This window comes from Mytilus californianus, unplaced genomic scaffold (genome assembly GCF_021869535.1).
Source record: "Mytilus californianus isolate M0D057914Y unplaced genomic scaffold, xbMytCali1.0.p SCAF_3, whole genome shotgun sequence".
Taxonomy (NCBI): domain Eukaryota; kingdom Metazoa; phylum Mollusca; class Bivalvia; order Mytilida; family Mytilidae; genus Mytilus; species Mytilus californianus.
This window is the reverse complement of record NW_026262679.1, coordinates 32,372,242-32,397,302: the sequence shown is the minus strand read 5'-3', so window position 1 is coordinate 32,397,302 and position 25,061 is coordinate 32,372,242. Positions and strand designations below refer to the sequence as shown.

General features: G+C 32.7%; 1 protein-coding gene across 1 annotated transcript; it reads right to left on the bottom strand.

Annotated features, from left to right (window-relative positions):
• Positions 1–3,258: 3,258 nt before the first annotated feature.
• On the bottom strand, positions 3,259–9,832 carry LOC127734377 (cell death abnormality protein 1-like). Its single transcript, XM_052244212.1, has 3 exons — positions 8,647–9,832; positions 7,302–7,709; positions 3,259–4,288 (listed from the first exon to the last, which is right to left on the bottom strand). The coding sequence occupies exons 1-3, from the start codon at positions 9,768–9,770 to the stop codon at positions 3,580–3,582; spliced, it is 2,241 nt and encodes a 746-aa protein (XP_052100172.1). The 5' UTR covers positions 9,771–9,832; the 3' UTR covers positions 3,259–3,579.
• Positions 9,833–25,061: the final 15,229 nt, after the last annotated feature.

The following is a 25,061-nucleotide window of genomic DNA, read 5'->3' as shown; positions in this document are numbered from 1 at the left end:
AAGTGTTTCTTTTTTGTTTTTCTGCATTGAACTTCGAAACGGTTCCGTACTGATCATTCTAAGGCATGGCAAACGATAGTATCATATCTACTGCTATTTATGGAGTTAATGTATGAAACATTCTACCGATGTAAGGAGTGAAGGACGGCATGATTTGATATTAAAGTTAAGTACCTTTCCTGTGCTGCGACCTATTTTACGAAAAAAAAAAAATTTACGAGAAAAAAGTATTTACTAATGATGCACTTTTGAGTATAACTTTCGATCATTTTTGTCTTAAGGTTTTTTGTGAAAATGGTCCCTGATTTTTTTATGTTCTTTTATGTAACTTTTGTGAGTTCACTGGTCGAGATTAAATCTTAAAAAATCAGTTTGATCCTGCCACATGTTCATGTGCCTGTGCCAAGTCAGGTATCGCATCCGTAGTTATGTCTTATGTTTGGGATAAGCTAAAGCTTGTTATATCGTAAAGACACCTGCCTGTTTTTTTTTACATATACCTCATATCTCCTTTATTTATGTTAAAACGGTAGATTAAAAGATGACAGACTAAAAGGATGACAATTACAATAATTCTCGTTTTTTTAATGTTTTAGTTTATGAGGGTATATTTTAACTAGAGGCTCTAAAGAGCCTGTGTCACTCACCTAGGTCTATGTGCATTTTTATCAATGGACACGCTCTAATATGGAAGACTAGAATATAAGTCATCTCTTTTTTGTTGATCTTGTATTGCTGATAATTTTTTTCTGATTATAGTTTCTCTTTATCTTCTATAGTGTTTGCCCAAAACACAAAATAGGGTTAAAATTTTGTCCTTAACGGCTGGGTAATAACTGAGACAACTAACAATTATAATATATGCTGACCTTTTTGCAGATCTTGTTTTGCTTATCCTTTTTCTTTTAAAATTTCTATTATCAGTTACATTTTTCAACAAAATAAACAAAACAAAAACGCAAGCAAATTGGTAAACATTTTCATTTAAGGGCGTTACTCCTTTAAAGAGTTGACCAATTCAGCAATATCAACTTATTTGTAGATCTTGTCTTGTGGATCATTTTTGCTATTTAAAGTTTCACTTTATCTATCATAATAGGCAATTACTCAAAAACTGGTAAGAATCATTATTTAAGGGCAACAACTCCTGTAAGGAGTCACCCAACAATTTCTGCCATGTTGGCTTATTTGTATATCGTCTTGTTGTTCATTGTCGAGCCTGCGACTTTTGTCGCAAAAGCGAGACATAGCGATCCTACATTCCGTCGGCGTCCACAAATATTCACTCTGTGGTTAAAGTTTTTGAATTTTAAATAACTTTCTTAAACTATCCTGCATTTCAACCAAACTTGGACAGAAGCTTGTTTATAATCATAAGATAGTATCCAGAAGAAAATTTTGTAAAAATAAAATCCTGTTTATCCGTACTTAACTCATATAAGGACTTAGTTTTTCTGCCAGTTAACATAACATTCACTCTGTGGTTAAAGTTTTTCAAATTTTAATAACTTTCTTAAACTATCCTGGATTTGTACCACACTTGGACAGAAGATTGTTTGTGATCATAAGATAGCATTCAAAAGTAAATTTTGTTAAAAAAAATTCCTGTTTATCCGTATTTTACTTATAAATGGACTTAGTTTTTCTGCCAGTTAACATTACATTCACTCGGTGGTTAAAGCTTTCAAAATTTTGATAACTTTCTTAAACTATCCTGGATTTGTTCCAAACTTAGACAGAAGCTTGTTTATGATCAAAAGCTAGTATCTAGAAGGAAATTTTGTAAAAATATATTTCCTGTTTTTCCGTATATTACTTATAAATGGACTTAGTTTTTCTTCGAGTTAACATTACATTCACTCTGTGGTTAAAGTTTTAAAAATCTTAATAACTTACTTAAACTATCCTGGATTTGTACCAGACTTGGACAGAAGCTTGTTTATGATCAAAAGCTATTATCTAGAAGTAAATTTTATAAAAATTTATTTCCTGTTTTTCCGTATAAAACTTATAAATGGACTTAGTTTTTCTTCGAGTTAACATTACATACAGTCTGTAGTTAATGTTTTTAAAACATTTATTAGATTCATAAACCATTCTGGATTTTTACCAAACTTGGACAAAAGCTTCTCACAATCAAAAGATAGTATCTATAGGAAAATTTTTAGTAATTTTTTCCCCATTTTTGTTAAGCCTGTGACTAGCAGCAAAAGTAGGCGTGACACTGGGTTCCGCGGAACCCTTACATACTTTTATTATAGGGCAATAACTCCAATAAGGAATCGACTGAAGATTTTAGATATGTTGACTGAATTGTAGATCTTGTCTTGCTGGTCATAGATATAGGAAGATGTGGTATGAGTGCCAATGAGACAACTCTCCATCCAAGTTACAATTTATAAAAGTAAACCATTATAGGTCAAGGTACGGCCTTCAACACGGAGCATTGGCTCACACCGAACAGCAAGCTATAAAGGGCCCCAAAAAATTACTAGTGTAAAACCATTCAAACGGAAAAACCAACGGTCTAATCTATATAAAAACGAGAAACGAGAAACACGTATGAACTTCATAAACAAGCGACAACTACTGTAATCAGATTCCTGACTTAGGACAGGTGGAAACATTTGTCATATTTGCTAAAAGAAGATTCTATCCATCTATTATAGTTTTCATGATAATAGGCAAAAACGCAAAAAAATGATAAAAATCGTCATCAGTGGGCAATAACTCTAATAAAAAATTGACTGACGATTTAGAACTAGTTGACTTATTTGTAGATATTGTCTTGCTGATCATATTTGCCAATTAAATTTTCTCTCTTTATATTATAGTTTTCCCAATAATGGACAAAACAAAAAATTTCGGTAAAAATCTTGATTTAAGGGCAATAACTCCTATCGTCTGAAGTTTTGATGTAAATTGATAATAGGTAAAACTCTACCTATCACGGGTTTCAAGACAATAGCCAAAACAATTATTTCACCCCTATGTTCTATTTGTAGCCATTCAGTCGGCCATCTTGGTTAAAAGGCAGGGTAATCGGACACATTTTTTAAATTAGATACCCCAATGATGATTGTGTCCAAGTTTAAATTGGTTAAATTTGGCTAAGCAGTTTCAGAGGGGAAGATCTTTTTAAAAGTTAACAGACGACGGATGACGCTGACAGACAACGGACGCCAAGTTGATGGCAAAAGCTCATACTGGCCCAAAGTGCTAAAAAACTAGAGGTTTTTTTATAACAAGAACACAATATCGATGTAGATCTTTATACAGAAAAAATATACATAATTTTATATTTTACAATATGTTCAAAACCTCTTTAATCAAAATCAATTAAAATCTGAAAATTCAATAATTGGGTTTTGCTCTTTAATCCAAAGTATTGAAACTAACGGGTAGATTTTTGAAATGTTTTCATATACACTATTTCCAGTTCTTTTTAAAGATAAATATATGTAAGTAATCATGATAAAGGAATATAGATATAGCGTGCCGATGTGTCAGTAATCACATATTTACAAATACTGATACGATAACCATCTTTAGTCGAGCATTTTGCAAAAGTGTTGATCACTATCCAAATATACTACTCTTTGATGAAGGAATATTCTTCAGAAGACAGAACATTCTGAGCATGATATAAAAATACAATACCACATAACCGATATTAACAATAAGTGCAAATCGTACGTTGCATGTAAGTGGTTCATAATCACAAGGATTAGAACATGCGTTTGAACATTTCCTAAAATCGCCTGTACCACCGCACCATTTTCCGTATGAAGATTTACAACACTCGCTTGGGTCATCGCAGCCTTTTCCGTCTAAACATTTGCATTCATCGCTGGGTTTTCTGGGTGTTCTGGGTTGTCTGGGTTTTCTGGGTTTTCTTTCTGGACATTTCCAACAAGTCCCATCAGTCCCATCGCAGCAATTTCCGACTGACCATTCGCAACATCCGAGTGTCACAGCGCATTTTCCGTCTGAACTGTTGCAACTTCCGCCTGTCACACCACAGCATTTTCCGATTGAACACTCACAACATCCGATTGTCCCATCGCAGCATGTTCCGTCTGAACATTTACAAAGTCCACTTGTCACATCGCAGCATTTCTGTCCTCCTCCTTGGGGATCATCAGGGTCAAAAAGCTTAAGTGGGCAGTAGTGGAAATTACAAAATCCACATAAGGAAAGCTTGTAAGACCATGGTTCGGTAGAGCATTTGCCCTTATCTATGATGCATATCTTTCCACAAATACCACACAACATGAGGGATTCGTATCTGCAAAAGAAAAATGTACACTGCCTTACACAAATCTTAAACCTTGCATTGTCACCAATGTCAACATTAAGATATGATAGTTGTATGTTATTTAAGTTATTTAACATATACTAGTAGATCAAATATATGGAAAATATGGTATAACTGTTAGTTATACATTGGTTTACGTCCGTCCGTCCCATAAGTTTTGGTCGCACTTTTCTCCGGAACTACTAACGAGAGTTTCACGAAATTTAGTTATATGCTTGATGTTAGCATACTACACTGTGTGTTGCATTTTTAAATTTCTTGCTCATCACCTTCCTGTTTACCGAATAATCTTATGTTCTTACAAATAATGCATATGGCCATTTTCGTCGCATTTTTCTCAAATTTTGAAATGAATATTCAAGTGAGCACACTTTACTAAGTGATGCTTATTACATCCACACTCGTCTACTACCTGTTTACCGAATACTTATAACGGGGAAATCATTAGTGATCAATAACTCACAGTCCCTCTTATTTAAATTGGGTTTAATTTAGTATATGTAAGAGAATGATAATCCCTTTCTTCATGATTAAGTACGAGCGTTAGCGAGTACTTATCGTGAAGTAAGGGATTATCATTCTCTTACAAACTTAGAATATTGTAAAAGTGCTCAAGGCTCAAATGATCTATTGAAGAATTAGTTTCAATTGTTAGTGCAATGTTTATAATTGATGCATGACTTCCTTTTTGGGCATGTCATTCATGGATTAGTTTTACTGATGTAAGGACTTTCATATCATTTGGGAAATAATTTTTTTTTTAAAAAGCGTTATAGATATTAGGTGACACAACAGTAGAAAGAAGAGGTAGGAATTGGATATGTTTCTTGATTGTGAGTATGAATGTAAATCATGTAATATTTTAGTGAGGAATTATCCTTTTTTTATTTACAGTTTAAATCAATTAATATGTTTGAGTTTACAACTAAATTTTATTTCACAGCCAATATTTTGGTCCGGCCTTTTACATCAAATAATACTTCATTATTTCAGGGAAATGTTCAAAAATGTTCAAAAATAATGCCTTTAAAAGTTTTTAATATGTTCAAAATTAAATTCCTGTTTTTTTTATCGGAATACTGGAAATAAATATTCTTTCCAACCACTGATCAAGTAATTAAAGTTTTGGAAAGCTAAAGATTTAGGTTATTTTTTTATCTGAGAGATTTTTTTTCTTTTTTTGCTTTGCTTTGGTATTGTTTAATTTTTTTTAGTAATTTGAAGTTATTAATATTCACGGTACAAATTTTACTGCACCAGTAAACTTCAACTTATTTTGAGATTTTTGTTTGTTTCACAATTGAACTTTTAGTCAGTTTCAATCACTGTGTGATAAATCCTTCCAATCTGATAAATGTGCTTCGGGGCAGTTGTAACTCATTTATAGAAACTCTTTGTTTTGAACTGTAAATAGACCCAAATAATAGAATAATCCCTTACTAAGAACATGATTTACATTCATTCTTCACAATTAAGAGGCATCCAATCCTACAATTTCATTGGTCGAGAGCACTTTGCTATATTCTAATTCTTATAAGGCAAGAATCTAGCAATCTGATTGGTTAATTACCCAGATGTGAAAATACCCCACCCAAGTTCATCCAGGGATAATTTTTTGCCAAAATTTCCCAAAACAAAATTTTAAATGTGAATAAAGAAAAAGAATTAAAAAAAAAGCAAAAAAAAATAAAATCCAGGAACATTCTTTGAACTGAAAAAAAAATCATTATTATGTAAACTATGGAATGTTTAATTGTTATGTTTCAATATTTTGTTAAAAGTTGTACATTTAGCTTTCATCATTTTTTTATTGAAATATGGGTGTTTTATTTAGATAGTAACATTGGACTTTTTTCCTAGAAAAAATGATTTCACAGACTCTTAAGATGCTTATAATTTCTTTTAAAAATTTTACTATTGAAGTAATAATTATACAAATTTAAATAAATATTAATTTATGTATATAGAATTGAATTTTTGTTTAAAGGCCTTTTACCAGAAAATTTTTATAACAAGGACTTTTGTGAGGGTCTCAGGGATCTCTAGACCTGTTTTATGATTTCGCACAGCCATCGTTAAAATATCTTCCGCCACCATCAAATGATCCCCGCCATCGTTAAATTATCTGACCGCCTGGATGAGGGGTCCTTCATTTCTTTTTTTTTTTTTTTTTTTTTATTATCATTTTTCTCTATTCTTTATTTTAATGCATATTTTTCTCTATTCTTTGATTTTTCCGACCTTAATTCTTCACTTTTTGTCCATTGCTCTCTATTTTTTTAAACCCATCCAGATCCTTTTATAACTAGGAAATTAGGTTTTTTCATTATTCAAATAATTAATATTTCTTATAATTTAGTAATTTTCAGAAAAGTTGGATACACATTTGAAAATTACCCTAAATATGCATTTAAAATTGTCCATGACCATACTTTTACTAGAAAAGTAAGTCTCAGGAAAATTTTACTTGGAAAATAAGTGCCAAATATTTTTTACTAGCTTTTGTCCTAGGGAAATTTATCCTGTGACTTACTTTTCTAGTAAAATTAGGATCATATTCCAAACCATATGATACCTCGTCATAACTTCACTATAACATAGCACTCGACAAATAATTTATTTAATACATTTAATAGATTGTTCATTATCTATGAACAATTATTTGATATTGTTGGGAAGGAGAGATTTTGGAAATGACTATTCTGATCTAGTAAGTATTTGAAAATAACCTTGTCAAAGACAGGATTAAAACGAATATTCTGCCCACCAAAATGCAACAAATAAATGTGTATAGATGTGAAAATTTGCGCGTCAAAGCTGGACAGGTAAAAATGAATATACCGTAAAAAAATTTCCTTCTGCCCCTCCTTTTCTCCCAGAATATCAAATGGGTATACCCTTAATCGAATATTTACCATAAATAAATTCATAAAACATTCTTGCTATATCTGTTACTTGCAGAACATACAAAAGATAAACATACCGAGATGAACAGCAAAAACATGGACAGAATCCAGTCCCATCAGTCCCATCGCTCCCATCGCAGCAATTTCCGATTGACAATTCGCAACATCCGAGTGTCACAACGCATTTTCCGTCTGAACTGTTAGAACTTCCGCCTGTCACACCGCAGCATTTTCCGATTGAACAATCACAACATCCGATTGTCCCATCGCAGCATGTTCCGTCTGAACATTTACAAAGTCCACTTGTCACATCGCAGCATTTCTGTCCTCCTCCTTGGGGATCATCAGGGTTTACAAGTGGGCAGTAGTGGAAATTACAGAATCCACACAAGGAAAGCTTGTAAGACCACGGTTCGGTAGAGCATTTGCACTTATCAACGATGCATTTCTTTCCACAAATACCACATAATATGGGGGATTCGTATCTGCAAAAGAAAAATGTACACTGCCTTACACAAATCTTAAACCTTGCATTGTCACCAATAGGATATAATATTTCTTAATATCATCATTAAGATATGATAGTTGTAAGTTATTTAACATATACTTGTATATTGAATTTATGGAAAAACATGGTTTATTTGTTTATAGTTATACCCAGTTCCGAAAGGAAATTCTTTAATTTTTCTGACCTTTATTCTGCACTTTTTGTCCATTGTTCTCTATTTTGTAAACCCCATCCAGATCCTTTTGTAAATAGGAAATTAGATTTTTTCATTATTCAAATATTTTATATTTTTTTATAATTCAGTCATTTTTAGAAGAGTTTAATACACGTTTAAAATTACCCTAACAAAATTTATCCTGCGACTTACTTTTCTAGTAAAATTATGGTCACGGACTTGATTATCTATGAAACAAAATTTGGAGGACAATTTTATTTCCAGACTGTTGAGCAAATACTTGTAGAGCTATATGACAAAAATAAACCTAAACTGAATATCCCAAAACATATGATACCTTGTCATGACTTCATTTTAACATAGCTCTCGATAAATAATTTAATACATTTAATAGATTTTTCATTATTTATGAACGATCATTTGATATTGTTGAGGGAGGGGAGATTTTGGAAATGACTATTCTGGTCTAGTAAGTATTTAAAAATAACCTTGTCCAAGACAGGATTAAAACGAATATTCTGCCCACCAAAATGCAACAAATAAATGTGTATAGATGTGAAAATTTGCGCGTCAAAGCTGGACAGGTAAAAATGAATATACCGTAAAAAAATCCTTCTGCCCCTCCTCTTTTCCAAGAATATCAAATGAATATATACCCTTAATCGAATATTTACCATAAATAAATTCATAAACCATTTCAATATCTGTTACTTGCAAAAAGTACAAAAGATGAACATACCGATAAAAATAGCATAAACAGGGACAGAAGCATTTAAGGAGAGTCCAAAAACAATCACCAAACTTTCCTCTAACGCCGCTAAAACAATCAATTGACTTTTTGGGCTTTTTGGACTTTGGTTTAGAACTGCCAGAACAAACAACACACTTTCCTCTAGCGCCGCTAAAACAATCAAGACACTTTCCTCTAGCTACACTGCAACATCCACAAGTCGAGTTATCGTCCTCAACGTCTTCTTCGCAACATTCAGAGCATGTTATATAACGAAAAGCATTGTTCAAAAGTGCAATACCACCATTAACGGCAGCCCAAATACGCCGTTTGAGTCGTTTACACTTTAGAGTCTTGCTATAACTCGGTAAGCATGCTTCTTGGTACCTAAGGAGAAGAATTCCTTGTGGTATTTCTATGAATAAAACGGAATAAAGAGTTTCTGTCCTACCATCCAGTATTTTTTTAGGAGTGCCATCGTTATCTTCGCTCACTTGCTTTTTCTTCTTAAGATACTCAACCTCGCTGTAAATCTGGAAGATGATATTTGCAAGTTGGATTAACGACAGAACTGTTCCCGCTATTGTAAAGTACATAAAATGCTCACCAACATCACTCTTACTTTGGCAAAACAAAGTGGTGTTCGATTCTGGTGGTAAACTCTCAGTCGATTGTTGTAGTGCACCTTCTGGAGGGATATTTGTTAGCCCAAAAAAAAAGCTTTGTCGCCGTAAAAGTAGTCGCCAATAACTGTCTGGCTGATCTCTTTGGGGCAGCAAACTTTTGACTTCAGGTATAATATCTAACGGCGTTGTAATAATTTGGTAATACTGCAACCAGTCAAAAACACAGTCCGCAATAATTAATATTGCTGAGCAGACCCTGGTAATGATAATACGAATTGAATTGCGTTTTGTTTTTCGAGGCTTATCACCACTAGATCCTTCTTGATCCCCGTCCACTGAATGTTCCAATCTGTCCATTATTTGGATTGATGGTTGTTTGCTCATATGTCCTTCATCTACAAACGCTGTTTCCATCTTTTCCCTTGATCTTGTTCTCTCTCGGGTCCCTTTCAATGTAGGAGATGATGGTTGCCTGACAATTGGTCCCGGAATAGATGGGTTAGCCATACTTAATCGTGGTATTGCCTGTGGGCTGCTACGTTAATATGAATGGTCCTTTCTGTCCAAGGGATATCAGTCAACTGATTGACTTGGTGGCGGTTTGTGCATTTATCCTTCATTTACAAGTTATTCCGGATAGAAGAAAACTTCCGCAATGAAACTGAAAGACCTTTATCTATGATACACACATATTTTTTTACTTCTGACTTTCCTCCTTTTATAGATTTCAAGATAATAGGCAAAAATCGGGAAAAATCGTCATTAAAGGGCAAAAGCTTCAATAAGGAGTCAACTGACGATTTCTATCATGCTAATTTATTTGTAGATCTTGTCTTGTTGATCATTTTTGCTATTTAAAGTTTCTGTCTATCTATTATAATTTTCGAGATAATGATCAAAAATGAAAAAAAAATGAAAAAAAAATCGTTGTTTAGGGGCAATAACTCCTATAAGACTAAGACGGTTTTAATCTGACGGTTTTAATGTTAAAGACATTATGTAGATCTCATCATTTTGAACATTTTTGCCACGGTTAAATTTTCTCTATCTATGGCGGTTTTCACTTGATAATAGACTGTTTTAGGGATTTCGAGCAGGGTAAGTCCAATTCATTATGCACAAGAACTAAATCCTGATATATTTATATATATAAAAATGTAAAAAAATATCAAATCTAAAGATTTAAAATACTGATTTCACATGTTGCCTGAATATTTGAAGCCCACTGTTTAAAGAAATGAAGTTCTATCAACGTTTCCATTTTCGGAATTGCTCTATCAGATAACCTGTTTTCTCTTTCTCGCTTCTGCGTACTACTGCTGGTGTATCAAGACCTCTTAATTTCCAATACGTGGTGCAAGAAACACAAATATACATGGATGTGCTGAATACAATTGCTCAGAAATGATTCCAAGAATAGTGACTTATCTTTATTTTACCTGTGTCACCTGTAAAATGAATGCGCGCAAACGTAAAGAAATTATAATTCCCAAATGCGCGCAAATGTAATGCGCCATATACATATATAACGGTTAAAGTTATATTACTCTCAATTAAGGTTATCAAATCTAACTGGCGATTACGTGGGGTTAACTATATATGATGAACAACATTCTCAGTATAAAAGTTTCGGACATAAGGTTTTAAGGGGGGACGTTCACAAGGTGTAGTTATGCTAAAATAGACCAAGTCCAATAATAAAGTGACGGTGTAGTATACGGTAGATACACATGATAACAAACAAACTGGCCAAATATGAACGTTTTTGAACATATTGTCTCAGAGGAATAACGTTCACAAAGTTTCATTATACTACAACGGGCCAAAAATGAACAAATTCAAATAACAAACTCGAGCAAAATTATCAAATGAAATGAAAGTATGGTATGGTTATAGGGCTTATAATGATAAACACTCTTAACAAATGGCAAACCACCTCAGAGAAGTACTGTGTTACGGGTGTCGCGGTGTAGCGAGGGAAACTAAAATGATAATAACACTTTATGGGTTTTGGTGCGTCCGATAGTGAGGTGCCCAGTGTCAAAAAGGCCTCTAGTTAACGAGTTTAAGTTAACGGAATAAAACACGGCTAAATTTACTTGCAAAGTTATAGGAAAACCATTATATTTTACAATCATGATCGTCGTCGTACTAACTTTCCGTGTTCACGATTTTTTCAAATTTCGTGTTTTTACAGGGTACACCCAGATACCATATTGTACGGATAATCTTTAACTTGAAAAATAAAATTATTGAGCTCTTTGTTGGTGGTTGAAGTTATAGTACTTAGAATATAGTTTATATATTAAATATATCATATAACAAAAGAGGAAAATATCTAAGTATAAGCTAAGTTTAAGTATTTCAGCATTTTAATAAGACTAAAATATGACCCGAAATTAACCACATTTTCATCGAAAGTAAAAGTATCACGTTTACCACCAAAAGATTGTTTATTCTGATTAAAGCAATAACACACAGTTCACGGGTGTGCCAAATTTCATGTTTCATATTTGTCGTTGTGAAAAAATTAGCAATTAAAAACACAAATTAAGTCAACATGTTTGCATTGATTCAACACGGATTATCTCGTGTCGAATCATTCTGTTGCTTACATTATTAGGTCATTAATTAGAACAGTCACTCAGTGCCTTTCTCATTTTTGCTTGTTGTATGGTTGATTTATTTGTATTAAATGATCAGTTAAGTTTATAAATAGTTGTTTTGTTCGTAGGAATATGTTTTGTGTCGGTTTTTCTAAACTTTAAACTTTTTATTGAATTGATTTTTTGGTTATAATTGTAGTATAAAAATCAAGTTGGTCTGTCTTTTTAAGACCCGGAATATGACAATCGTAATAAAAAAGAGCGACATAAGCAAAAATAGCCTTATAGAGACTATAGAAGCCCGGAAAGATCGAGCGAACCACAGCAGCCAATGAACTATGTGTGCCAAGCATGCATGTTCAATCTATCTGCCGTGTTTCAAATTGGTATTTTTATGTTGTTTTTTCTTTCTTTCTGTGAACAGAATGTATTCAAAACAGATCGATTCGCTAGATTCAAAATATATACACATGTAGTCACATATACATCATAGTAAAAGACAAGATAACTTGTGACAATTTCGAACGAAAAACTAACGGTATGATTTATGACAAAACAAAAAACAAAAAAAAGATATAACAAACAGCAACCAACGACTACAACTGAATCACAGGCTCCTGATTTTGGACAGGCGCATACAGAATGTGGTGGGGTCGAACATGTTTGTGAGCGTTTAACCCTCCCCTTACCGGGGACAATGGTGTAACAACACAACAAAAGACCAAACTGTAAAAAAACAGTTGAAAATGGCTTTACTCATCAACCCGTCATGAAGCAAACAACTAAAATAAAGACAAGAATCACAAAGTACTGATCTGAAAGTACTCACGGTTACTGAAATTTAGTGAAAAGACGTCATCAACAGTTTGAAAAAAGCATGACCATTTGCAATGTCAAAATATGAGTACATGAAACGACAGGGTTTAGGACCATAGTTTATCATAAATTTAAAGCAATAAATGATATCAAGTTATGTTTTAATTTTTCACACAAAAACAATTCAACAAAATCGATATAAGGTCCAATAAAATCATGTTCAATTAATACGGTGTTAAAATGATATCTTTTAAGAATAATTCTAATCATTAAGAATCTATACGTTTATTTAGATCGTATTCAAATGTACGTGCTTTATAAACATCATAACCGTAAAAAATAAGATGTGATATCCCGTTTTTTATAAGAATTCTGTAGATACAGCTTCAAAACAAAATCTCTGTATTTATGAAAGAATATAGTAGTTTATGGTAAGGAAATCCATGATTTAATGATTTACCAGTTATACATAAATTTCGTTCATTGAAATCTTAAATGTCACTACGGACATGCGCATAGCGAACGATCTGGGAAATAAACACACCATAAGAAGGTATCAAAGGAACATCATGTTCATGTCAGGCAAATGTCAAACTTTGTCAATATCATCTGTAAGAAACAATGACGATAATGATGATGACGACGTATAAGCTTTTCTTTGTCTGTAAGTTCTTTATAAATTATCGATAACAGCTGAATGGAAAGTTAGCTGCAGTCTATAGTTTTCCGAATTGCCAACAATATCTATGTAATGTGATTAGAAATGTCTAGTGGTGATATATATAGGTCTAAGTGCACACGCTGAAATGTCCAGCCTCCTTTACTGATCATGAATGAATTCATGTTGAAAGTCTTTTAGAAGTAGATAAAGTTGTAGAGGCATAAAAAGGTTATGCAACAAGTTTTACATTAAATAAGCATTATCGATGATCCATGTAAATGAGGTCACGGTCAAATGAATTCTGCCACAAAGACATGTACACCTTGCTATCATTCCATACACAAAATATATTTGATCCACTGCTTTTTGTATCTGACAAAAACTTTACCTTGTTCACTGATCCATGAAATGAGGTCGAGGTCATGTGAACCCTGTCTGACGTACATGTAGACCCAGTCTGACTAAAGGCAGCACCCACTTCAGACGGAAACTTCGTAACACAACACATCTATATAAGATCTGAAGCATCCAGCATTGCTTCTTTCAACAAAATGCTTCTTTTTGGTGTTTTAAAAAATTCACATTTAATTCACATATGCTGAATTGTAAAAGTTTAATTGAAATCACCAACAGGGTGATTAATACGATGTATAAATAAGCATGCAGGATAGGCGGGGAAACGAAAGTGACTCATTGAACCAGCATTCCAGAGGAAATATAATATTAATAAACATATGTAATCATTGCACAGGTAAAAGATCAAACAAAAAGACGTGACGATATTTTGGTGAAATCGATATATCAATGTTATTAAACACAATACATGTATGTGATTTATTTTTGTGCATTGAGTCAAGGATTTGTATAGTGAATACTACAAAAAAAAAAAAAATATCGAATCTTATATAAAAATAAAAATTTTAAAATTGAAATGGGTCATTAAGGTCACTGTTATTCAACAGCTGAATGAAAATTGTAAATGTGCACCCTATACGTACATATGTCAATCTCGAATCATATTTGCCATATAAATATCAAATTAGTCCTAAATATAGAAACTAAAGTTATAATCCTTTAAACTATTCGAATATATTTCGCTCTTAATGCATATATGTAGGGGAAGCAAGATGTCTAAACGTGACTATGCGATTTCCCTGAAATTTTATATTTGACCTATGACCCAAATTTAAGAAAGACATGATCACTATAGATATTCATACCAAAACATGTAAAAGACTACACAAACACTATTTTAAAATGTTGTTTCCATAGGTCTAGCGTTAATTATTTATCGTTTCCTGAAAAAGAGACACGAACTATGGGTAATGTTAAAGTCATCGTATTACAAAGGTCCGGTACGTTTCATATTATAACTTCAATACAAATGTAATTGCATTGGCAGATGTATAAGAATAAAACAAAAAATGTATATTTAACCCGCGCGACACGTTTCGGGGGACATAGAAATACCGGGCGTCGGTCTGTGTGTTCGTGCGTCCTTTTATCCAGTTTTGTTTGCGCTCTCACGTGTACAATTCTGGCTAGATTTTCATAAAACTTTATCATAGATTTATATTAGCTTAGTCTCAGAGAAGTTCGAACATCAGTGCCGATCAACTATTTCTACAATAGTTATGCCCCTTGGAAATACTAATTATATGGAAATTTGCATTGTAAGCGCTCTCAAGTGTGCAATTATTGCCAGATTTTTATCAAAGGTTTATATCATTAATGTCTTGGACATTTCGAAATTAATGTCGATCAAATATTTTTAAAAGAGTTAAGGACCTTTGAATTATTAATGATATCGGAAATTGCACTGCATTTGCTCTCCTCAAGCATTCATTTTTCTAAGATATTTATAAAAGTTTTTTAAAAACAACAACAACAAAAAATCGTTAGTTATTGCCCTTGGACCGATAAAATATGTACAACGCGGAGGAAATTGGAACTCTTTCTTTTTATTAATCTTTATTTACATGATTTTGATACCGAAGACCTAAAATTTTGTGTCCCATAGTTTAAAAAACTACTATGTGTTATTTTGGGCAATTTTTTAAAATGTCTTCCTCGACGTAGGCAACTTGAATAAAGAATTTCTTTCCCTCCATCTGCAAGAGATAAATCAGTCCTGGTAAAATGTGTCCAGGCGGACACATAATAGTAGTATAAATAGTGCATGGTTACAAAATCTACTAGTATTTTTAGTCCGATGTCAGTAATTTATGTCCCAAGACTAATTTTCCTTGAAATTCATGTCCATATCATTAATATTCCTAGGTAAAAACGTCCAAGTCCTTTAGTTTACAAGGAAGATTTAATTTGTAAGGAAAGAAATTATTTACATGTAAACAATGGAATTTCAAATTGTTATGTTTTAATAATTTGTTTAACAATTGTGCATTAATCTTTTAATAAAATTTATGTCCCCAGACTAATTTTCCTAGGAATTCATGTCCATGTCATTATTATTCCTAGGCAAAAAGTCCATATCCTTTATTATTAGGAAAATAAGTGCCAGGCATATTTTACTAGCTATGGACTTATTTTCCTAAGAAAATTTATCCTGAGACTTACATTCCTAAGAAAGTTATGGTTATGGAATAGTTTTATCAGGAAAAAAAGTCTAGGGGAAAAATTAAACTACCGAACTTAATTTACTGTTACACATCCAGTATATATTTTTATGATATTTTAATATCTTACCCTTCAATTTCTTTTTATGTGCTTTCGTTTCCTTGTCTCGCTTGCTTTTGCTCCTTTTAATACACAATCTCGCTGTCAATCTGGATGATAATATTTGCAAGTTGGGTTATCGACAGACCAGACCTGTTATTGTAAAGTACTACTCGGCAATATCCGTCCTTTCTTGGGCAAAGTTCGATTGTGGTAATAGATTTTTGAATTCAGAGATCATTTCTACCTGTGTTATCATACATGTATCATTATACTGCATCCAGTCAAAACACAGTCTTCAGTAATTAATATTGCTGAACATACCCTAGATATTACTAGATCCCTCTCGGTCCCGAGAATGGTGTGAGATTCTGTTGGCCTAACAAGTGGTCAATCTAATCAAAATATAAGCATGTGATTTCTCTCTGCAGATCTAACGCACACCCATACAGTCAAATACAAATGCTATTTATACAATTTTGGTCCATAAAGTGTTATTACAAAATGAACAAAAATATTTGAAGATAGAAAACCAAAAGTAGTATCACAAAGATAATAATAAAGCAATAAATGACATTTTATATATTCAAGGTTGTCGTTACAGCCGGAAAGACAATATGTATTCACCAATTTTGATTGAATTACTTGAACATCAAATTTGCATATACAATCCGACTTTTGTAAGATATATTCACAATATCAGAATATAAAAAAAACATCTTTCATTCATAGTACTAATCATTTTGTATTTATAAGATATTCACACTGTTTTTAAAATAAATTACAAATTTGCTCTTGTCTTTATAAATGCAAAATTTTCTTCTACTGTTATATTTCGAAAATGTCTGCTATGTTTTTTTTAATTTAAAGTTTACTTGTTCAAGTTGTTTTTACATCTAAAATAGGTAGTTAACTTTCCAAGCTGATACATATCCTGTGTCAAAGCTTCGCTTAGGATCTGAAAATGCTTCATTCTACTTTCTGTTTAAACGACCATTCGGGATCCTCAGGTTTTGTCGTAATATTACACACCTTCAAAATTTTAAAGGCAGACATTTCATTGGTTGATATAAAAGTCAGAACAGAAATTAGGATGGAGTGTTGTCAGATCCATGTAAGTGTAGAGTGAACACAGGATCTGCATTTTAATCACATTGTTTGCTTTCCAGAATCTGTTTTGTCGTCTCTTATTGCATGCCTATATTTTAATATTGCTTAAAACATTTTTTAAAGTAATTTTGAAATTTTAATGCAGTTAATTTCATGCAAGTACTCAGGTCGTTGTCGAGTTTATATTTAGTATGGTTTATTGTAGAAAACTAGCTGTACACTCCACAATTAAGTGGTGATAAAAATGTGAAAATACAATGACAGAAATCGGTCAAAATTGCAGTTTTGTGCCGTCTCTAAGGGTTTATAATTTGGTCCCTATAGTTGTTACCTATTACATGTACGTCATTTGGTTCCTGGTGGAGATTTGTTGTATTAGCAATCGCACCACATCTTCTTATTTTCATATTGTAAATATAAAAATAACCACATCTTCTTATTTTTATATTGTAAATATATTTATATTGTATATTATATTATATTGTAAATATAAAAATAAGAAGATGCGGTATGATTGCCAATGAGACAACTCTCTACAAGAGACCAAAAGACACAGAAATTAACAACTATAGGTCATCGTACGGCCTTCAACAATGTAAAACAATCAAAATTAGAAAACTAACGGCCTGATTTATGTACAAAATATTGAACCAAAAACAAATATGATATACAGCAACAAACGACAACCACTGAATTACAGGCTCCTGACTTGGAACAGGCACATACAGAATGTGGCGGGGTTAAACTAGTTTTTTGAAGGCGCGCCAACCACCCCCCTAACCTGAGACAGTGGTGTAACAGTACAACATAAGAACAAACTATAAAAATCAGTTGAAAAGGGTTTAACTCATCAGATCGACCCAATTTGAAAGCAGAAATGCATCTAACAAAAACAGAGTGGACGTGGCAGGGTACTTATACATCCCGACAACAAAAAGACACTCAGTACAGATTTGAGAGTACAGATCTACTGACAGCTAGTTCAAAGCCAATAACAACTAATAAAAAAAAACATGCATCTAAGATAAAAATATCAATCAATACACATCTAACATCCAATGGATTTAGTGTAAAGACGTCATTAACAGTCAGAGAAAAACATGACCTTGTGCAATGCCAAGTAACAGATATCGACAGATTGTAGAGCCAAGAATGTGCATGTTTATATAAAAATAATATTTAGTTTGATTTTAATTTACTGCTAACAACATGATATTAATACCAATAAAACAATAATCAAAGATCTAATTATAGTGTTGAATTGGTAACCTTTTAGAATAAGTTTATTGAAGGAGCGATAAGTTAACCCGGATCGTATCTAAATTTCCGGGCTCGGTAAACAACATCTCCGTAAAAATTAGAATGTTCTATCCCGTTAAAAATAAGTTTTCTACAGGTACAACCAAACTTCCAAACCAAATCTTTATATGTGGAAGAATTAAGTAAAGGTTTTAAGAAATTTGTTGTAACGAAATCCCTGACTTAATAATTTACCAGAAATACATAGATTACGTTCATTGAAATCCAAAACGTCAGAACAGACACGGGCATAGCGAACGAGTTGTGATATTTAAACACCGTAAGATGGTGCCAAAGGAACATCGCCGTCCAAAAAAGGAAAATTAACAATAGGGAACGAAAAATCGTCCCTTTTGTCGTAAATTTTAGTGAAGAATTTCCCGTATAAAACTGAAATATCTAAATCTAGGAAAGGACAGTTATTACCGTTTATATTTGATTTATTTAAAGTAAGTTCCTTTGGGTAAATTTCGGCAGTATATTCAGAAAATTCTTTTTAACGAAAAAATATCATCAAGATGACGATAAGTGTTGTTGAATGTAAGTCTGTCAACTATCTTTACTGAAGTTGTACTACATCCGCTGCACACGCTACTTTAGATTACTACCTATACTTAGGTTATACAGGTTTCTTGGACTTTTAATGTAATAATAAGGAGTTGTGGTATTAATGGTAATGAGACAACTATCCACCAGAGACCAAAAGACGTAGATTTAAGCAGAAATAGGTGGCCTTCAACCACGAGCACAACCAATACCGTATAGTAAGCTTAAAAAGGCCCCGGAAGAAAAACAATGTGAAACAATTCAAACTATAAAAACAACGGCCTGTTCTTTGCAAAATTATTAAACGAAAAACAAATATGACAGACACTAACAAAAGACAACCTCTGAATTACGAGCTCCCGACATCGGACAGTGATATAATGAATTTGGCGGTGTTAAACATGTTTGCAAGCGCTGAATCCTCCTCTTAAATAAATGTTTTTTTGCAGACTAAAATATCAATTAGTACACATCCAACGGATTTAGCGAAAATAATTGAGAAAATCATTTTCTTGCGCAATGCCAACATACAAGTATGGACATGATGTAGGACTAAAAGTGTTCATAATGTTTTACACTAACGTTTTCTATGTAAAAGTTCATTATTAGAGCTCTGATTTTAGTTTGGTTTTCAGGAATTACAGGTAATCTAGATCGGAACTTCTTGCCTTCTTGTAATCGTCATACAACAGAAGTCACACGGAAAAGGGAAAAAAATTGAACAGGCATTTTCTTACTTAATCTATATCTTTTCTTTTTTTTAAAGTTATCTTTTTAATAGATTTTATGAGACTGAAGTATTTGAATATTTAAAACATTGAAACACACAATCTATTTCCATACATTTATAATTATTTTCTTTTCATTTTCCATATCGTGTTTTTTTACCAGTAGGTTCGAAAGGGTATTCAATTTCACAAGTTTCAGAAGGAGACGAATGATATAACAGCAGTAAAAGCACAAGATGTATAGCATAAAGTTTTAGCAGCACTAACCCCACAAAAGCTGCAGTTGTCAGTAAATAAACTCATCATAGATACCAGGATTAACATTTTTGTACGCCAGACGCGCGTTTCGTCTAAAAAAGACTCATCAGTGACGCTCGAATAAAAAAAGTCAACAATTAAGTTATCATAAAAAAATACAAGTTCATTTGAAACCGTACTTCAGTCTTGTCATCTTGGTTTTTTTTTAGAAAAGGAGGAGGAATTCAGGGGATGGTCGAGTAATATAGCTTTTATATACTGAATTTGTATTTGAATGGAAACTTCCGGTTAGTCAAACAAGCCAATTATTCTAATCGAATATCTTATATAGCAGATTGCTGTTGCTAATCCCTGATTCGTTACAAATTTTCTTCCATGTTTGTGATGTAACGTTTTCATATACACATACTCTCATGTGTGGATAGGATGTACTTCCTATGGATTGTAAATAAACAATAACCATGGGTTAACCCTAGTAATAAAATGTTATCTATGGTCAGATTTATTTCTAGAATTCTAAAACCATAGGTACCCAAGATGCATATTGATACTCATAGGACGCTTCAAGTGTATATCAGGTCACTTTAGGTAAATTCAAACAGTCCATATGCCGATATAAAAACTTAAGGAAATCTGTAACTTATAATTGTTAAATGATTGTTAATTTTGTAGTTTTGTGAGTTTTGAATTCTGCATTTGGATTTAAAACCAATAAATCATTTGATTTGATTCAATTTGATTTGAATGTACAAAATAGAGACGACCAATTCTACAATTCTCTTATAAAAATAGTCAAACGATTTTGGAATTACTTACCCTTCCGGAGCACATGATTTCACTTCCAGTTTATTTGGTGGGGTTCATAATGCTCAGTCTTTGTGTTTTTATGCAGTGTTTTGTTGAATTATTCGTCATTTCGTCTTTTTCGTATTTTGCCATGGTGTTGACAGTTTTTCTTTAATTTAAAATAGTTTTAAATGTCTCCTCATTATCTCCCGCCTTTTTTAAAGGATCATCATTCTTGTTATATATTTTTCTTTATTTCTTGAACCTTAACAGACACAAATTTTGAATCCTTATATTGTCATACACACAGAATTTTAAAGTGAACGTTCCACTGACAATGGCGTGCCTGCAAACTTAGTTAGGGTAAACTAGAGACTCGAAAGACTAGAAGGAAATTCATGACAAAAATCTCTTAACAGTTTCTCTCTATCTTCTTTAGTTTTTGCTCAAAAAACACAAAACAAGATAAAAAATCGTCCTTTAAGGGCAATCTCTCCTACAAAGAATTTACTAACTATTTCTGAAAAATTTGACATGTTTGTAGATTTTGTCTCGCAAATCATTTTTATTCTTTAAAGTTTCTATCTACCTTTCAAAGTTAAAAAAAAACGCCAAAAATTTGGTAAAACTCGTCACTAAAGAGCAAGAACTCCAAAATAGAGCCGACTAACGATTTCAACCATATTGACTTATTTGAAGATCTTGTCTTGCTCATCATTTTTGCTATTTAAAGTGTCTATCTATTTATTAAATATTTCAAGATAATAGACAAAAACACTTAATATTCGAAAAATTGTCATTATAGAGCAATTATAATTCCAATAACGAGTCGACTGAAGTAATCGGCCATTATTTTTTTTGTATATCTTGTCTTGCTGATTATTTTTGCTATTAAACGTTTCTATCTATCTAGTGTAGTTTTTAAGATATTAGGCAAAAACGCAAAACATTGGTAAAGATAGTCATTAAAATAACTCGTAATGAAATCGTCTGACGATTTTCGGCAATTTAACTTATGGTCATGCTGGTGATATTTGAATTTTAAAGTTTCTCTCCATCTATCATATTTTTAAGATAATAGGCAAATATGAAAAAAAAGGTAAAATTCGTCATTTAAGGCCAATAACTCCTATAAGGAGACGTCTGACAGTTATGACGAAAAATAGACAATCGGTAGAGCTCAACATTCTGAACATTTCTGTCCCTTCCAGATTTATTCTTTTTATAGCGATTTTCAAAAATAATAGACATAACTTGCATTTATCCCCTAAGTTTCATTTTTAACCATGTCGGCCATCTTAGTTGGCAGGCGCGGTCATCGGACACATTGTCAAACTAGATACCCCAATGATGATTGTGGTCAAGTTTGATTGAATTTGGCCAAGTAGTTTCAATGGAGAAGATTTTTGTAAAAGTTAACAGACGACGAACGACGGACACCAAGTGATGAGAAAATGCTCTATGCTCATTTTAACATGGGTAGTCATTATTTTTGTCAATATCTTTATACCGAGCGTTAGCCTACCCATGTTAAAATCAGCATAGAGCATGGCATGATAGAATTATTTCGATTCTAATAGGAAAATTTAGAACTTTTGTACTTCGAAGCGGACCTATAATACGCGTTCAAAAGGCATCCATTTTGATTTGATGAAGCCAGAACGTTATAGAAAATCAACCGTTCTACGATAAACAAATGAACAGATACATGTAAACTTACTTTTAGAATAATTTTATTTAATTTTCTAGCGAGCAACTCCAAAACAGATGTCCATTTTGATTTCCGGCGTTGTTGAAAATACAGCTGACGTTGCAATTTCAATTGTGACGTCAATCACGTGCAGCCCATGTTTTATTGGAATTAGAACATGGCTTTGTTTCCAAAGCGAAAGAAGAACGTCATATTAGAATAAGGTTTCGAAATATTGTTATATTTATGCTAAGGACTACGTAGAACACTTAAAATTGTTGTATGGAAAGAGTTTCAGTTTTTTTGTATGTAAAAGATTTTTATTTCTTTATATGATAATGCATTAACGATTATTCTAATATGACGTGCTTCTTTCGCTTTGCAAACAACACCGTAGTAAAATTCTAGATATATCTATACTTAGCCTAAACTCAGAGATGTGCATACTGGTGGCGGTTACTATTTACCTCCCACGTAAATCCACATGCATCGTAACCTATGTGCAAACACTATGTCGATTTTGTTGTGTTCAAATTGAAATTGAAAAAGAAACCACATGAGAACCGTTATTCCTATTATAATGCATAACAAAAAGAATTAATGCACAAGAGCTTAAAAAATGTATAAAAACAAAATAAAATAAAATTCCGCGAAAATTCATGAATGATCTTGGCGCATTAACGTCATATCATAACATGACGTCATACGAATGAAAACTCTCAAGCTGAAGGTTTTTGCACATTTGTGGATTTCAGCAAGTCAACATGGCGGCTCATGAGAATTGAACACATTTTTTCTAGTGCTTATTTAAGAAATAATACACCTTATCGCTAACCCCGCTTGACCCGAGAATCAGTCCAGCTCGAACTTTTGACGTCATACAACAATCACTTTTCCATTGTGGCGTCAGATATTTTCTATTATGACGTCCAAATTTTACGGGAACTTGTGTGATGTCCAGTAATGGCGGACAAATAGCGATAAGGTGTATTCATGTAAAACTTAGATTTATTTGAAATTTGTAGCTTTTATCTTACAGGGGGTAAAATAGAACACGGCAATCTTACCTTCGCTTCAGTTTTTAAATTACCGTATTTGTCCTATTAGAATACACCTTATCGCTATTCCCGCTTGACCCGAGAATCTGTCCCGCTCGAACTTTTGACGTCATACAACAATCACTTTTCCATTGTGGCGTCAGATATTTTCTATTATGACGTCAAAATTTTACGGGAACTTGTGTGATGTCCAGTAATGGCGGACAAATAGCGATAAGGTGTATCGAAATAATTCATGGAAGCCATAGATTTGTTGGACATTTACGCATGGACTGGGCCGTGATATTCGAATTTTATCCTGAGCGTTATTTCTTAAATATTATAACAGGCTTCTAAAGCAATTATCTCAAGAATAATGAAAATATGACAATAAACTGTTGTATTATTCAAATAACATAGATTAACAGTTAATATCTTAGAAATGTATGATTGTGCATTTAAAATAAAGTCGTCTAATGTGTATGGTTACCGACGAATACATTACTTTATTATAATAGAGTAACGTTTCTATTTTTCTCGCTTCATCAGTACAAATGCACAATAGAAACTGCTCTAGAAATCGATTACATATCACAAAATAAAACACTAAAAAAACTAAAGAAAATGCTACCCGTATCAATTAACCACCGAAACCAGGGATTAACTCCGACGGTAAGGAAGGATAAGTCAGGCCTGATTTATCAGTTGTACCCGTCATGTTGCTCAAGGCATATAATCTGACGATAGGGAAGCGATAGAGGCTACGACTAGTGGAACATATCCGTCGTTACCTGTGACACAACAATACCAAAACGATTAACTTAGTCAGGAAATCTTTACCCGTAAAAACCATTGCCTCGGTAGCATCCTTGAAAGTGGCAACCATCTATCAATGACATCATCTTAGAAAACGCAATCTCTTGATCAAAAGAAAAATATGCATGATCATATGACAAATTTGGTTATTCTTCAATTTGTACAGATCGAAAATGGCTTTTGTCATTCATAACAAAACCATGGTTTTGAAATTCATAATAAAATTTTACATTTTCATATAATTAAACATGAGAATGCCAATCTTGTCAGCCATTTTACCTCTGTATAATTATCATTCGTTATACGTTTTAAATTCGAATGTAGTCACTTGTTTTTTTTTTTTAAATTAAAATTCAAAATAACTGTTGAAAAAAAAATATCAGTAAATATTCCTTTTGATGGAAAAAAGTCTTTGCATGATAAAAAAAAAATAATCAAATTGCGCCTTATTATACTAACCTGCTGTTTTACTCTTTGATGGCTAGTTTGTCTTCATTGACAGTTATGATCTCTCTACTCTTTATACTACATTATCACACTATCTGATCAAAGAGAAGATTGATTAAAGCCATTGGTGCTTTGTTTGATGATATTCATGTTGGGCTTTGAGAGAATGTATACTGACAAGTGATTGGTATTTTGATGGGATTTTATTGTTTACCTCTAATTAGAGATATGTCAATTTACACCATTGAATCCCAATTTGGCATCAATATACAGCAGCCTTCGCGTGCACAGAACCATAAAAAATGGGGCAAATCTTACATAA

What these genes read in the sequence shown, in the direction of transcription:
- LOC127734377 (XM_052244212.1), bottom strand. Translation starts at nt 9,770, where the DNA reads ATGGCTAACCCATCTATTCCGGGACCAATTGTCAGGCAACCATCATCT. An exon ending in TGTTTATGCTATTTTTATCG is followed by an intron (nt 7,710 to 8,646) that starts GTATGTTCATCT and finishes TTTCTTTTGCAG; the next exon opens with ATACGAATCCCCCATATTAT. An exon ending in TGTTTTTGCTGTTCATCTCG is followed by an intron (nt 4,289 to 7,301) that starts GTATGTTTATCT and finishes TTTCTTTTGCAG; the next exon opens with ATACGAATCCCTCATGTTGT.